The sequence below is a fragment of the Osmerus eperlanus genome, chromosome 25 (genome assembly GCF_963692335.1).
Source record: "Osmerus eperlanus chromosome 25, fOsmEpe2.1, whole genome shotgun sequence".
NCBI lineage: Eukaryota > Metazoa > Chordata > Actinopteri > Osmeriformes > Osmeridae > Osmerus > Osmerus eperlanus.
The window spans coordinates 6,922,880-6,934,779 of record NC_085042.1 but is presented as its reverse complement, the minus strand read 5'-3'; the positions used below and the strand labels follow the sequence as shown (position 1 = coordinate 6,934,779).

Here is an 11,900-nt window from a genome sequence, read left to right as displayed (position 1 = left end):
AACACGTATTATTCCCCCGAGCGTATAACCGTGTGGTTTTCGTAGCCCTGAAACTATTTCAATTCATAACATCAACTTTATATGTCTACTCTATCTAGGATGGACGAGCCTTATTGCCAAAGGATGCATGCCATGGGCTGCAATTTGTCAGACTTATTCCAAACACCAGGGGGCAGTAATCACGTTTTACAAAGCTAGCTATGAAGCTACTATCGCAACACCAGAGCCCTGCTCACGTCTAGTCCACGACGAGCAAAGGAAATGGATTGCTGACAGAAAATTACCGTTGACAGAGAATCAACAAAATATATATATTTGCTAAAACGTTGTAGCATAGCGTTGAATAGTTTTTTAGTTGTTAGGGGTTGGAACGACAGCAAAATGATTATCACTGTAAAACCGCTTCAAGGAAAGGAGTGCAACCTACAGGTAAACAAGGGTCGGTTTTCTAGCTAAAGCTAGCTACAGTACTGTAGGCTAGCTACTGTGGCTCCTTGTGTGCTGTAGTGTTGCTGCATTGGTTGTTATGTCTGGTTGTTTTATTACAGTTAGCTAGTTACACTGCCTTTGAAAATATTGTTAGTGACTGTCCATTTAACGAGGGTTGTTCTATAATTGGAAACCATGAGAGTTAAATTGGAAGGTATCAAAATCATCACGCATTCTTTACTGCGAAGAAGGGCTCTGTGAAAAGTGACCGAACTGATGATGATGCAGCGAAGTCAACATTTGTTGGCTAAATTGATTTACACATGTCCTATGCATCGCTTAGATGACGGCTTCACAAACTGTTACTGTCAATTATGTGGTGGTTGGCCCGATTAGTAACCCGTTTTTGGTTTAGTTCGATCTAGAAGATTGATCGGGCAACTACAAGGCTGCTGATGTTACAACGTGGACATGAAATCGTGTGTAGTTTGATTATGTGCAATGTTGGGTGTACTGCAGGGTGAAATATAACCAGATTTTCAGCTGTTCATCTGATCAGATCACTTAAACGAAATACATTTAATCTAATCTTTTAGGCTTTGTCATCCTTGTAGGTCACAGAAGATGAAAAAGTTTCCACAGTGAAAGAACTGGTGTCTGAACGTCTGAATATACCAGCCAATCAGCAGCGATTGCTTTATAAAGGAAAAGCTCTTGCAGGTACCAACCTTCACACTCCAAGATGTGTCTGTCATAACCCATCCATCACCTGCTGCATCTAATCTGACATATTATTCGCTATTCAAAATGTTCAATTGATCTTTTCACAGATGAACACAGATTGAGTGATTATGCCATTGGGCCTGAGGCCAAACTGAACCTGGTGGTTCGTCCAGCAGGGGAGAAGGTGGGTGGGCCGGCACTGGCCAGCGGAAGTAGAAGTCCTCCTGGTGGAGTGTGGCAAACTCTGTCCACCGTCCTGGCAAAACACTTCAGCCCTGCGGACGCAGCCAAGGTGCAAGAGCAGCTCATCAAGGTATTTCTGATGACCAGAGAACTGCACAGTGAACCTCTCACCCCTCACTCAAAAAGCAAATCAGTAATGTTTTGGAGTACTAGTTCCACTCATTGGTTTATTAGCCTGATTCTTTTTACACCAGTCAGTAATTTTCTCTTCAAAAGTAACCCAGTATAACATTGTATACTGCCCTGCTTTGTTTAACCTGCTTGTTTTCCTGTATGTCTGTATTGCTGTGGTTGTGTGCCGTTGTGCTTTTTAACCAGATTTTCTTTCTCCTTAGCCCCCTTCTCCTCCCTCAAAAAGCTGTGCTTTTTGCCAGGCCATCACTGGAAATAAGAATTTGTTCTTAATGATTTTGCCTGGTTAAATAAAAATAAATAAAAGTATTATTCATTCATCAGGAGGTATTTACAACCATATGGATACTTACTACTACAAAACCCTTGATAAACGCTGTTTGCTCTTACATTTACATTTAGTCATTTAGCAGGCGCTCTTATCCAAAGCGACTTACAGTAAGTACAGGGACATTCCCCCGAGGCAAGTAGGGTGAAGTGCCTTTCCCAAGGACACAACGTCATTGGCACAGCCATGAATCGAACCGGCAACCTTCTGATTAATAGCCCGATTCCCTAACCGCTCAGCCATCTGACCCCCCCTCTTCCTGCAGGATTACGAGCGAGCCCTCCGCCAGCTGAGCCTGGACGATATAGAGCGCCTGGCTGGACGCCTGCTCCACCCAGACAGCGATGGCATGGACACCTCCTATATGGACTGAGAGCGCCTCAGATGTGGTCATGTGATAGTCAGGAGAGCAGTAGGATCGGAGAGGGCATAGCAAGGGAGCTGCAATCAAATGATTTTAATACACAAGAGACTGATGGAGGTTTCAGTGTATAGCAGAGACAGCATCCAGATTACAGTCTGTTTGTTTATATCCACACATTCCTTGTCAATTGATAGGATGTTTTTGTTTTCTGAAAGTGGATGTACAAGAAAATCCCTTTTGGACTGGTGATCTGAAGCTGTCAGGCTTCTAGACACAAAGTCCAGGAGGTTTGACTTTTTAGGAGTTTCTTATTTATGAGTGTTGGATGATTGTTGTCTGTTGAAAGGATTAGTGATGTGGGCCCAGTGGCTCATTGTACCATGTAGGCTACGGCTTGAACACAGGGGACCGGGTTAGATTCCATCCCGGCCTATTCCATCTCCTCTCGCCCACTACGTTTTCTGTCAATATCACAATAAAGTTTAAAAAGCCGAAAAATCTCTTTAAAAAAATTGTGATGCTTGTTTTCTCTGGTTTCTGGTGATAATTGTATTATATGTAAATATTGTGTTTATAAGCAAACAAATAAACCAAACAAACCTGTGTTGATGGTAATGTTATTCTAACTAGCATTTTAATTCGATTGTATTTTTATATTTTATCGTGAGAAAGGTTGGTAAAAGGCTGTTCTGGTACCAAGAGAAGACAAACACGGAAGGAGGATTGGGTGTGGACCAGTACGTTAAAATAATGATAGAACGGTACTTCAACCAATCAGTATAGTGGACTATACAAGACGCTTACAGTATAACCAACCATCTTGTTAGAGAATGACGTAGGACTCTGCCCACTTCTCAATGACACTGGAAGCACAACAAACCGGTTGATGGTGCCCATATAGTATCCTAGAGAGTCCAGAGCAATACTTAATTATGAAGTGAAGACGGTCAGATTGGATAAATAAAGCGATTCTTAAGTGTATCCATCGGTAAGGAAACTGCTCTGGAAATTGTCTGGGCACATCCCTCTATTTTAGCCTGAATCTACTAGGCTAACGTCACCTAGCTCTAGATAGCAAGTCCAGAGCTAGCTATCTGACTCGTACGTTATGGTATTTCCAGCTTCACTGGGTTTGAACTGTGCTTATATCACGGCCGTTTACATGTTAGATAAATATATAGTCTTCTCTACTAATAATACTCCAGTGGTACCGCATGCAGCATGCTGTCTAGCCCGCTCTTGTTGGATTTCGAGATTGGTGCTGCTGCTAGCATGTTATGGTTGATCAAGTGATATTTGGATTATCGAGACTGTACAGTTAATCAAATTACCTTTTTAATTAACTTGATAAGTGAGGTAATCCTTCCTATCATATGAATTTAATCAACTACATGCAACAATTAGGAGAGTAAGCTTAAATGGGACTCACTCTTTCCCTCTCATTTCCCCCTATTTTTACAGCCCAGACCTGAGAAATGGATACCCTAATTCCCGTCATCAATCGTCTGCAAGAGGTCTTCCTCACTGTTGGGGCAGACGTCATTCAGCTTCCACAGATAGTGGTAGTTGGATCACAGGTCAGTCTGCAGCAAACATGTTAATGAGTTTGTCAGTTTTAGAACGAAGGTTGGTGCCATTGTCAAATGTCATCGTCCAAGTCTGTCTAGAATCACTCTCTTCCTCACCCACAGAGCAGCGGGAAGAGTTCGGTGCTGGAAAGCCTGGTCGGACGTGACTTTCTACCTCGGGGATCAGGAATAGTCACGCGGCGTCCCCTAGTGTTACAGCTGATTAACGTACCCCCGCTGGAGGAGAGAAAACAGCAAGAGAACGGTACCTATAGCAGCTCTTTTCACAGTACTGGATAAGGCCTGTCAACATTTGGGCCTGACCTGTTCAGTCAACAAAATCCACTTACAGCATAGCCTCTTTATGCATGTTATCTTATTTGCAGTGGCGCAATAGTCTGTCAGTGCCTTTCTCTCTCTCTTTGCTAACCTATTATCCACCCTTCTCTTCATTACTTTTCTCAGGAAATGGGGTAAAACAAAACGCCCCAAACAACTTCACAGGTCTCTTTTTACATAGTTTATGTGCATGGACCCATCTTATGCATCATCTCATTTACTGCCTGTGTCTAACTGCACCATCTTACAACTTCTCAGTGTCACATTAGGTACTGTATGTGTGTCTTCTGTGTCACAGTCATATTCTTTTCTACTGTTAAAAGCCCCATCTGAATCTGCTGCTCGCTTTGTGTTCAGTTTCATTCAGCATGTGTTTGTTTATTATTTTGTTTTGGCTGTAGGTTTTTCTGTTGGTTGTTTTAACATCCAGCATTCCCTGTGTGTTTAGGAATCAAAGCCGAGGAATGGGGAACCTTCCTTCACTGCAAGAACGAGGTAAACTCAAATCAAATATGTTTTACTCTGTACTGTATTTCTGCAGTATACTGTATCATTGAAGGACTTTCACTTGAGTTCTTTACTTTCTAAATACATAGTTTCGAGGTGCCTTTCTGTCTGCTAACTGTGTACCGGGGGAATAGATATTTGCAGATTTTCAGGAAATTCGCAAGGAAATTGAAGAGGAAACCGAGCGAAGCTCTGGCGGTAATAAGGTATGGAGAAAGAGAGCTTCTGACGTGATTTAGAAATGACTTAGTAATGCTGTTTGGTATGTTTGTCCTCACTGTTTTCCATTGTGTCAAATACCATCCAGGGAATCAGCCCTGAGCCCATCTATCTGAAGATTTTCTCTCCTAAAGTCCTTAATCTCACTCTGGTGGATTTGCCAGGAATTACCAAGGTAAAACCAACCACCTGAGAATTGTCACAGTTGGCAGAAGGGATAATGCATTGGGACTGTGTTTGTTTCCACCCTGATAGGTATACAGTACTTTTCACTTTGGAGTTCTGCTTTTGAACAGGTTCCAGTAGGGGACCAACCAGAGGACATTGAAGCCCAGGTACAAGAGATGATCCTGTCTTTCATCTCCAATCCCAACTCCCTGATACTGTCAGTGTCTCCTGCCAACTCGGACTTGGCCACCTCTGACGCTCTCAAACTGGCTCGCGAGGTCGACCCAGATGGTGAGACATTCCGCACACTAATACTTCCCTCTTTCTCTGCGTGTGTTTTTCTGGACCCTTCTGTCGCTGTTTATCTTTTCACCTGTCGGGTATTACCGAAGCACGACTGTACACGTCTAGTTTGTTCAATCGAATGGCTGCGTAAGATGTTTAAAAGTTTTTTTAAAGTTTCTGTCGTAAAGGGCTCTGTCATTTGAAAAGTCGATGTCATGTCTTTATTTTTTTTGAATAAGAGGCGGTTGGTCTTATCCGGCTGTGTGTGTCTCCCAGGTCGCAGGACTCTGCTGGTGGTCAGCAAGCTGGATCTGATGGACGCTGGGACGGACGCCCTGGAGGTCCTACTGGGGAGGGTAATCCCCGTCAGGCTCGGCATTGTGGGAGTGGTCAACCGGTTGGTCTGAATTGTTATTTAAGACCTTATCGAAAATAAAAAATAAAATCCATAACCTTTGGTTATGTTGGGAGTCAGAGGGCTGAGCGGTTAGGGAATCTGGCTATTAATGACGTTGTGTCCTTGGGCAAGGCACTTCACCCTACTTGCCTCGGGGGAATGTCCCTGTACTTACTGTAAGTCGCTCTGGATAAGAGCGTCTGCTAAATGACTACATGTAAATGTAATGAATCACTACATTTACATCAATGAAATGTATCAGTATCCTTTGAAAAAGCTCCAGTGTTCTATTTAGTTCAGCGTGATCTTGTGGTTACATGCTGGCCTGGAGACAAGTCGTGCTTGTGAATTGTAGCGTGCCACTATCTTCATCTCTCCTCCTCCTCCCTTGGCTCCGCCAGGAGCCAGCACGACATCAACACCCAGAAGAGCCTGGAGGACTGTGCCAGGGACGAGCAGGCCTTCCTCCAGCGCCACTACCCCTCGCTGGCCTCGCGCTGCGGCTCCCGCTACCTGGGCCGCACGCTCAGCCGCCTGCTCATGCATCACATCCGCGACTGCCTGCCCGAGCTGAAGAGGCGCGTGACGCTGCTCAGCTCCCAGTACCAGGCCCGCCTCGGCGACTACGGCCAGCCTGTGGAGGACCACAGCGCCACCTTCCTGCAGATCGTCACCAAGTTCGCCAGCGACTACTGCAACACCATCGAGGGCACCGGCAGGCACATCCAGACCACTGAGCTGTGAGTGGGGCTGGGAGAACGCCGTCCCCTAAGCACGGTCACACCGCCGGGGAGGATACCGTTGAGAGAGAGAGAGGGAGAGAGAGAGAGAGAGGGAGAGAACGGTATCGTTTCTCATTTAGCAGTGACCGATTTCCCTCACCGAAATCAAATGAAATGGGATGTAGCTCGGCGGTAGAGTATTTGACTGCAGAATCACGAGGGTCGCGGGTTGGAATGTATCACTTAAAGTGTCAGCTGAATGGACGCGTTACTATTCAAGCGTTTTCAAAGTAGCTCATAGAGCCTACAAGATATGACCGTGCATTTGATTAACACAGTGACACCACTAGAAACTCTCAATTGCAGTCTGAGCAGAGTGAGTAACCCTCCCCTCTCTCCCCTTCCCCTCCCCTCTCTCCCCTTCCCCTCCCCTCTCTCTCCCCTCTCTCTCTGTGTCCTTAGCTGTGGGGGGGCCCGGATCTGCTACATATTCCATGAGACCTTTGGCCGCACGCTGCAGTCCATAGACCCCCTGGGAGGTCTGACTGAGCTCGACATTCTCACTGCCATCCGCAACGCCACGGTAATATCACCATCGGCTCTTCAGCTTCTTTGTGTGTGCGTGTGTGCGTGCGTGTGTGCGTGTGTGTAAAAACACATAGCTTAAATCTCTCGCAGCTGCTTTTTTTCCGAGAAGCGCATGAAAAGGACCCTCGGTCTGTTCTGAGGAGAAGTGCATGTGTGCGTGTGTATGTGCGTGTGTGTGCGTGTGCCAGACAGCGGCCGCGTGCGTGTGGAAAAGGGGGAAGATGAATCGTCGGGGGAAGTCTGATAGATAGGAAATTAAAACCCCCCTTGGTGTTGGCTGTGCGTCAGGGCCCGCGGCCAGCCCTCTTCGTACCAGAGGTGTCCTTTGAGCTGCTGGTGAAGAGGCAGATGAAGCGGCTGGAGGAGCCCAGCCTGCGCTGCGTGGAGCTGGTCCACGAGGAGCTCCAGAGGATCATCCAGCACTGCTCCTCCTACAGCACCCAGGTAGTGGGGGGGGTCAGGTGGCTGAGCGGTTAGGGAATCGGGCTATTAATCAGACTGCTGGTTCGATTCCCGGCCGTGCCAAATGATGTTGTGTCCTTGGGCAAGGCACTTCACCCTACTTGCCTCTGGGCAATGTCCCTGTACTTACTGTAAGTCGCTCTGGATAAGAGCGTCTGCTAAATGACTACATGTAAATGTTATGAATCACTACATTTACATCAATGAAATGTATCAGTATCCTTTGAAAAAGCTCCAGTGTTCTATTTAGACTACATGTAGATGTAGCTGCCTGCCTAGCAAACACACTGAATGCACCTGGAACCTTCTGTGTGTGTGTTGTTCAGGAGCTCCTGCGGTTTCCCAAGCTTCACGACTCCATCGTGGAGGTGGTGACCAGTCTTCTCAGGAAACGCCTGCCTATCACTAATGAGATGGTACGACCTCTGACCTTCCACACCTTGGGGTACTCATGGGGTACCACGCCAGCCCCGGAGAAAATTACAGTATCTGATGGATTTGTAGATTTGTTGCAATCTTAAGATTTATTTTCTCCATCTTTTTCCTTACAGGTCCACAACTTGGTGGCCATTGAGCTGGCTTACATCAACACGAAGCACCCAGACTTCACTGATGCAGCCCAGGTCTCCGCATCAGTCAACAGCCAACAGGTACTCACACAGACCTCACGCAGGTCAAGAGGTCGAAGGTTCAAATCCCCCCAGTTAGTACCCCTAATCTTAACCCTAATCTTACATGTATGGAACAGTTGGTAAACCACAACCCTATCCCATTAAGGAACTATGTTACACGATGGTGAACTGTGGTCTGTCCTCAGGCGGAGGGCCTTGATGGAGGAAAGCGCTGGAAGAACGAGGGGACGGAGGAGAAGGCTGCGGGGCCGTTCGGCAGCCCCAGTAGAGGCCAGGCCATCAACCTGCTGGACACGGTGAGCGAGGGCAGAGGGACGTCTCTCCTCACCTGTCGTGAATCACTGAAGCGCGACTGTTAACATCTAGTTTATTAGTAATCGCTCTGTAATTTGTTAAAAGCATACACTGTTTCTATTGTAAAGGGAATTGGAGTTTGATTTCTGTTATTAGGCTGTCTGCATAGATGAATGTGTAGTGGTAGAGAATATTTTTTTGTCGCCACCAATGTTCAGACCAAACCTACACCTTTTGAGTGAGGGATTAACGTAGGCGACCATACGAGCGCCATGGAAACAATGTCCTCTCCTCGACCTCTGACCTTTCCCCTGTCCGCCAGGCGGTCCCCGCGTCCCGCAAGCTGACCTCCAGGGAGCAGAGGGACTGTGAGGTCATCCAGCGCCTCATCAAATGTTACTTCCTCATCGTCCGCAAGAGCATCCAGGACAGGTGACCTCGGGGGGGGGGGGGGGAAACAACTGTGTTCTTTAAATGTGGGGGATATGGGTTAGGGTTACTAATCGTTCCATAAAGTGGGTTTAGGGTTACTAACTGTGTCCTGCACTCGAGAGGATCGAGTGAGGCTGACCACATTGACTGCGTCCTGTGCGCTTCGCATCCCCAGTGTCCCTAAGACGGTGATGCACTTCCTGGTGAACTTTGTGAAGGAGCACCTGCAGAGCGAGCTGGTGGGCCGGCTGTACAAGCAGCCCCTGCTGCAGGAGTTGCTCATCGAGTCCCAGGACACGGCGCAGCAGAGGACCGAGGTGGCCCAGATGATGGAGGTTCGTCACCCCGGACCTCCTGCTCCTACCGACATCCCTTATGACACACTTTTGATTTTCTTCTTCTCTTGTTTTTCTTCCTTCTGTAGTTCTTCTTCTCTTGTTTTCCTCCTTCTTTAGTTCTTCTCGTTTTCCTCGTTCTTTTTCTCGTTTTCCTCCTTCTGTAATTCTTCTCTTGTTTTCCTCCTTCTTTAGTTCTTCTTCTCTTTCCTCCTTCTTTAGTTCTTCTCTTGTTTTCCTCCTTCTTTAGTTCTTCTTCTCTTGTTTTCCTCCTTCTTTAGTTCTTCTTCTCTTGTTTTCCTCCTTCTTTAGTTCTTCTTCTCTTGTTTTCCTCCTTCTATAGTTCTTCTTCTCTCGTTTGCTTACTTGCTTAAACTTCTCTATTCACTCAGGCCCTCCGAAAAGCCAGCAACATCATCTCCGAGATCCGAGAGACACACTTGTGGTAGCCCGAGCCGTCGGACCAATCCCCTCTGACGGCAGTGTGAGTGTACTGTGTGTGTGTGTCTACAGATCGAGAACGCGTGTATGGCAATACCATTGATCTCTCACTGACCAGTGGTAGTGAGCCACCTGTGCTCTCTGTGTGTCCCCTGGCCTTCTGGCCGAGGGATCGGGACCATCCCTGTGTCTCTGTGAATGGAGACCAGCTGAACACTCAGGCCAGACAGGTCCATAAGGCCTTAGCCAGGTGGACGAGACACCCAAGATCAAAAATAACGCAAGAGCATCAATGTCTGTCTACATGGTTTTGTTTTTGGTAAATAGTGCTTGAAAATGTATATATATATAATGTGGGGGTCCATTTGGAGTTTTTTCCATAGCACAAGTTACCCGTGTGCACCGGTGTGTGTGTGTGTGTTCTATTTGCATAATCTGTCATTGTGTCGGATGTCCTGGAAAGATGATCCGCCAGTCGATATAAACAACAATCCAAGATTCAAAACAATATGATCATGCTCAGTTAGCAGATACTGTTTTCTTCTATCAAAGTTCCTAGCAACATCAAATCTATAGACGAGTATCACGTTTACATATCAATCCCTGTGTACGGTTGCACTGTGTTTGTTAATTATATAGGAGTATTCGTCCTTATATACGAGGTAACACTGCCCTAGAAGCCCCACTCTGCAAATGTTCAGCTTGCGGTCATCCTGTTTTACACAGTCGTTCAACAGAGGATTAAACTCGACAAGCTTGTGAGATGTTCAAGAGCTAACTCTGAATTAAAGGCACTGATTGGAGGGTGACATGAGAAGGACGTGAAGGAGCAGTTTGTGAACTTGCATATCATTGTAGATCCATTTTCTCTGAGTTCTGTGAAGTGAAGTGTTGACTCCCTGATTCCTCTGAGCTCAGGCCATGGGCAGAAACGAGCTGAGGCATAGAGACGAGGAATTGTTGCTCTTCAGTATAACCCTTGATATATGATCCGTAGCCCCTTAGCATGGCTTAGTAGTGGATGTGTTCGGAAGTACAAGTACCTCCTTTCCTTGTGTAAATTAGGAAGGGTTTCGAACCCAGATTATTTGACGTTTTAGTTTGTTCTTGAAGCCAAATATCGGGGGGGAAAAAGAGAAAAAGGGGTTGACAACAGAGAAAGACACGCCTTAAACAGACTGCCACCAAGAACCATCCGCAGGAAAACACTTGACTTTGTCATTGTCAGTGCGAGCACAGCGTGTATTATTCAGGAGTCTGTCTTCCTGGCAGAAGAAGAAGAAGGATATGTTTATGCATGACTGTATGCCTGTTTGTCCGAATGATTGCAATTTGTGTTTTTTTTTATATGATTTAAATGTAAATTATGTTACATCTTTTGTCAACTGCCTGAAAGTGCTTGCCTGCCAATATTTGTGATACATGTTGATTAAATGAAGTGAGTTCAAACTGCACGGACTCAATAAACAAGAGCGTTGTTTGTTTCGTGTCTGTGGGATATGAGTATATTTGGAGATTCTATTCATTCACACACGATGCAATATGACATGCCTCTTCAGTCTGTGATTATGACATGCTATGAATCTGGAACAGAGGGTTCTGGAGGTGGGTTAGTCATTGCTAGGTTTCTGTTTTGCTGTGTCAGTTGTGTGAAGTGGATGAAGAGGCCAGCATGGAACAGAGGCAGATGGATTTAGGTGTTAGTCACACCAACACTAACCACGTGCTTTCCCTGTCTGCTACACTCGCTGTGCCTCCTCTTTCGGCCCTGTCTGTCTCACTCCCTCCCCAGATGGTCACAGGCCTCTGCAATGAGGAACCATCAGGACTCTTAATACCAGTCCTGCATTTCATTGTCCAGATGACAATGGCATTCTGAATATTTGAAAAATAAAGCACTTTGACTTGAATCAAATGCTGATACTCGGCAACATGATGGATGGAAATTAGGCCATATTTCGTTTTTCTGTGGGTGAATATCGAAATATTTTGCTTTTGCAAAGCCGATGGGGAAAATGTTATATCATTAACTCACCGTGTAGCATTATAAAACGGTATTGAAATCGATGATAACAAAAGGAATGACCTGTTTATACAGTCTAATTTATATCCAATCTAATTTATGTTGTGAATGAACCGTTTTACTATGCTGTAGTTCTTGACAGTGAGCCAGTTTGAATACTTTCGTTATCGGTTACTTGCAAAGTCTGGGTGACTATAGAAATGCACCCTATAATGATGGACTCAATTCAGAGGTTAGAATGATACGGCCTCGACCTCGTCTCCCGCTGC

At 45.8% G+C, this 11,900-nt stretch overlaps 2 protein-coding genes across 5 annotated transcripts; both read left to right on the top strand.

Moving 5' to 3' along the window:
• The first annotated feature begins 213 nt into the window (after nt 1-213).
• On the top strand, nt 214-2,823 carry ubl4a (ubiquitin like 4A). The gene is made up of 4 exons (XM_062451758.1): nt 214-429; nt 1,044-1,149; nt 1,260-1,465; nt 2,121-2,823. Exons 1-4 carry the CDS (start codon nt 382-384, stop codon nt 2,226-2,228), a joined length of 468 nt encoding a protein of 155 aa, XP_062307742.1. The 5' UTR covers nt 214-381; the 3' UTR covers nt 2,229-2,823.
• A 248-nt stretch (nt 2,824-3,071) lies between these two features.
• On the top strand, nt 3,072-11,078 carry si:dkey-32e23.4 (dynamin-1-like protein). 4 transcript variants are annotated; one of them, XM_062451455.1, is made up of 18 exons: nt 3,072-3,207; nt 3,681-3,796; nt 3,911-4,052; nt 4,253-4,291; nt 4,575-4,621; nt 4,768-4,839; nt 4,941-5,027; nt 5,149-5,311; nt 5,582-5,702; nt 6,104-6,442; nt 6,887-7,007; nt 7,301-7,456; nt 7,801-7,890; nt 8,026-8,124; nt 8,292-8,402; nt 8,723-8,832; nt 9,008-9,167; nt 9,560-11,078. In XM_062451455.1, exons 2-18 carry the CDS (start codon nt 3,695-3,697, stop codon nt 9,614-9,616), a joined length of 2,016 nt encoding a protein of 671 aa, XP_062307439.1. In that variant the 5' UTR covers nt 3,072-3,207; nt 3,681-3,694; the 3' UTR covers nt 9,617-11,078. The 4 variants fall into 4 exon arrangements, with proteins under 4 accessions (XP_062307439.1, XP_062307438.1, XP_062307440.1 ...); XM_062451454.1 differs by having other exon boundaries at nt 3,072-3,216; nt 3,688-3,796; XM_062451456.1 differs by lacking the exon at nt 4,253-4,291 and having other exon boundaries at nt 3,072-3,216; nt 3,688-3,796.
• Nucleotides 11,079-11,900: the final 822 nt, after the last annotated feature.

What these genes read in the sequence shown, in the direction of transcription:
- ubl4a (XM_062451758.1), top strand. Translation starts at nt 382, where the DNA reads ATGATTATCACTGTAAAACCGCTTCAAGGAAAGGAGTGCAACCTACAG. An exon ending in GAAAGGAGTGCAACCTACAG is followed by an intron (nt 430 to 1,043) that starts GTAAACAAGGGT and finishes TCATCCTTGTAG; the next exon opens with GTCACAGAAGATGAAAAAGT. An exon ending in TAAAGGAAAAGCTCTTGCAG is followed by an intron (nt 1,150 to 1,259) that starts GTACCAACCTTC and finishes ATCTTTTCACAG; the next exon opens with ATGAACACAGATTGAGTGAT.
- si:dkey-32e23.4 (XM_062451455.1), top strand. Translation starts at nt 3,695, where the DNA reads ATGGATACCCTAATTCCCGTCATCAATCGTCTGCAAGAGGTCTTCCTC. An exon ending in GAAGCTCTGGCGGTAATAAG is followed by an intron (nt 4,840 to 4,940) that starts GTATGGAGAAAG and finishes AATACCATCCAG; the next exon opens with GGAATCAGCCCTGAGCCCAT. An exon ending in GCTCCTCCTACAGCACCCAG is followed by an intron (nt 7,457 to 7,800) that starts GTAGTGGGGGGG and finishes TGTGTTGTTCAG; the next exon opens with GAGCTCCTGCGGTTTCCCAA.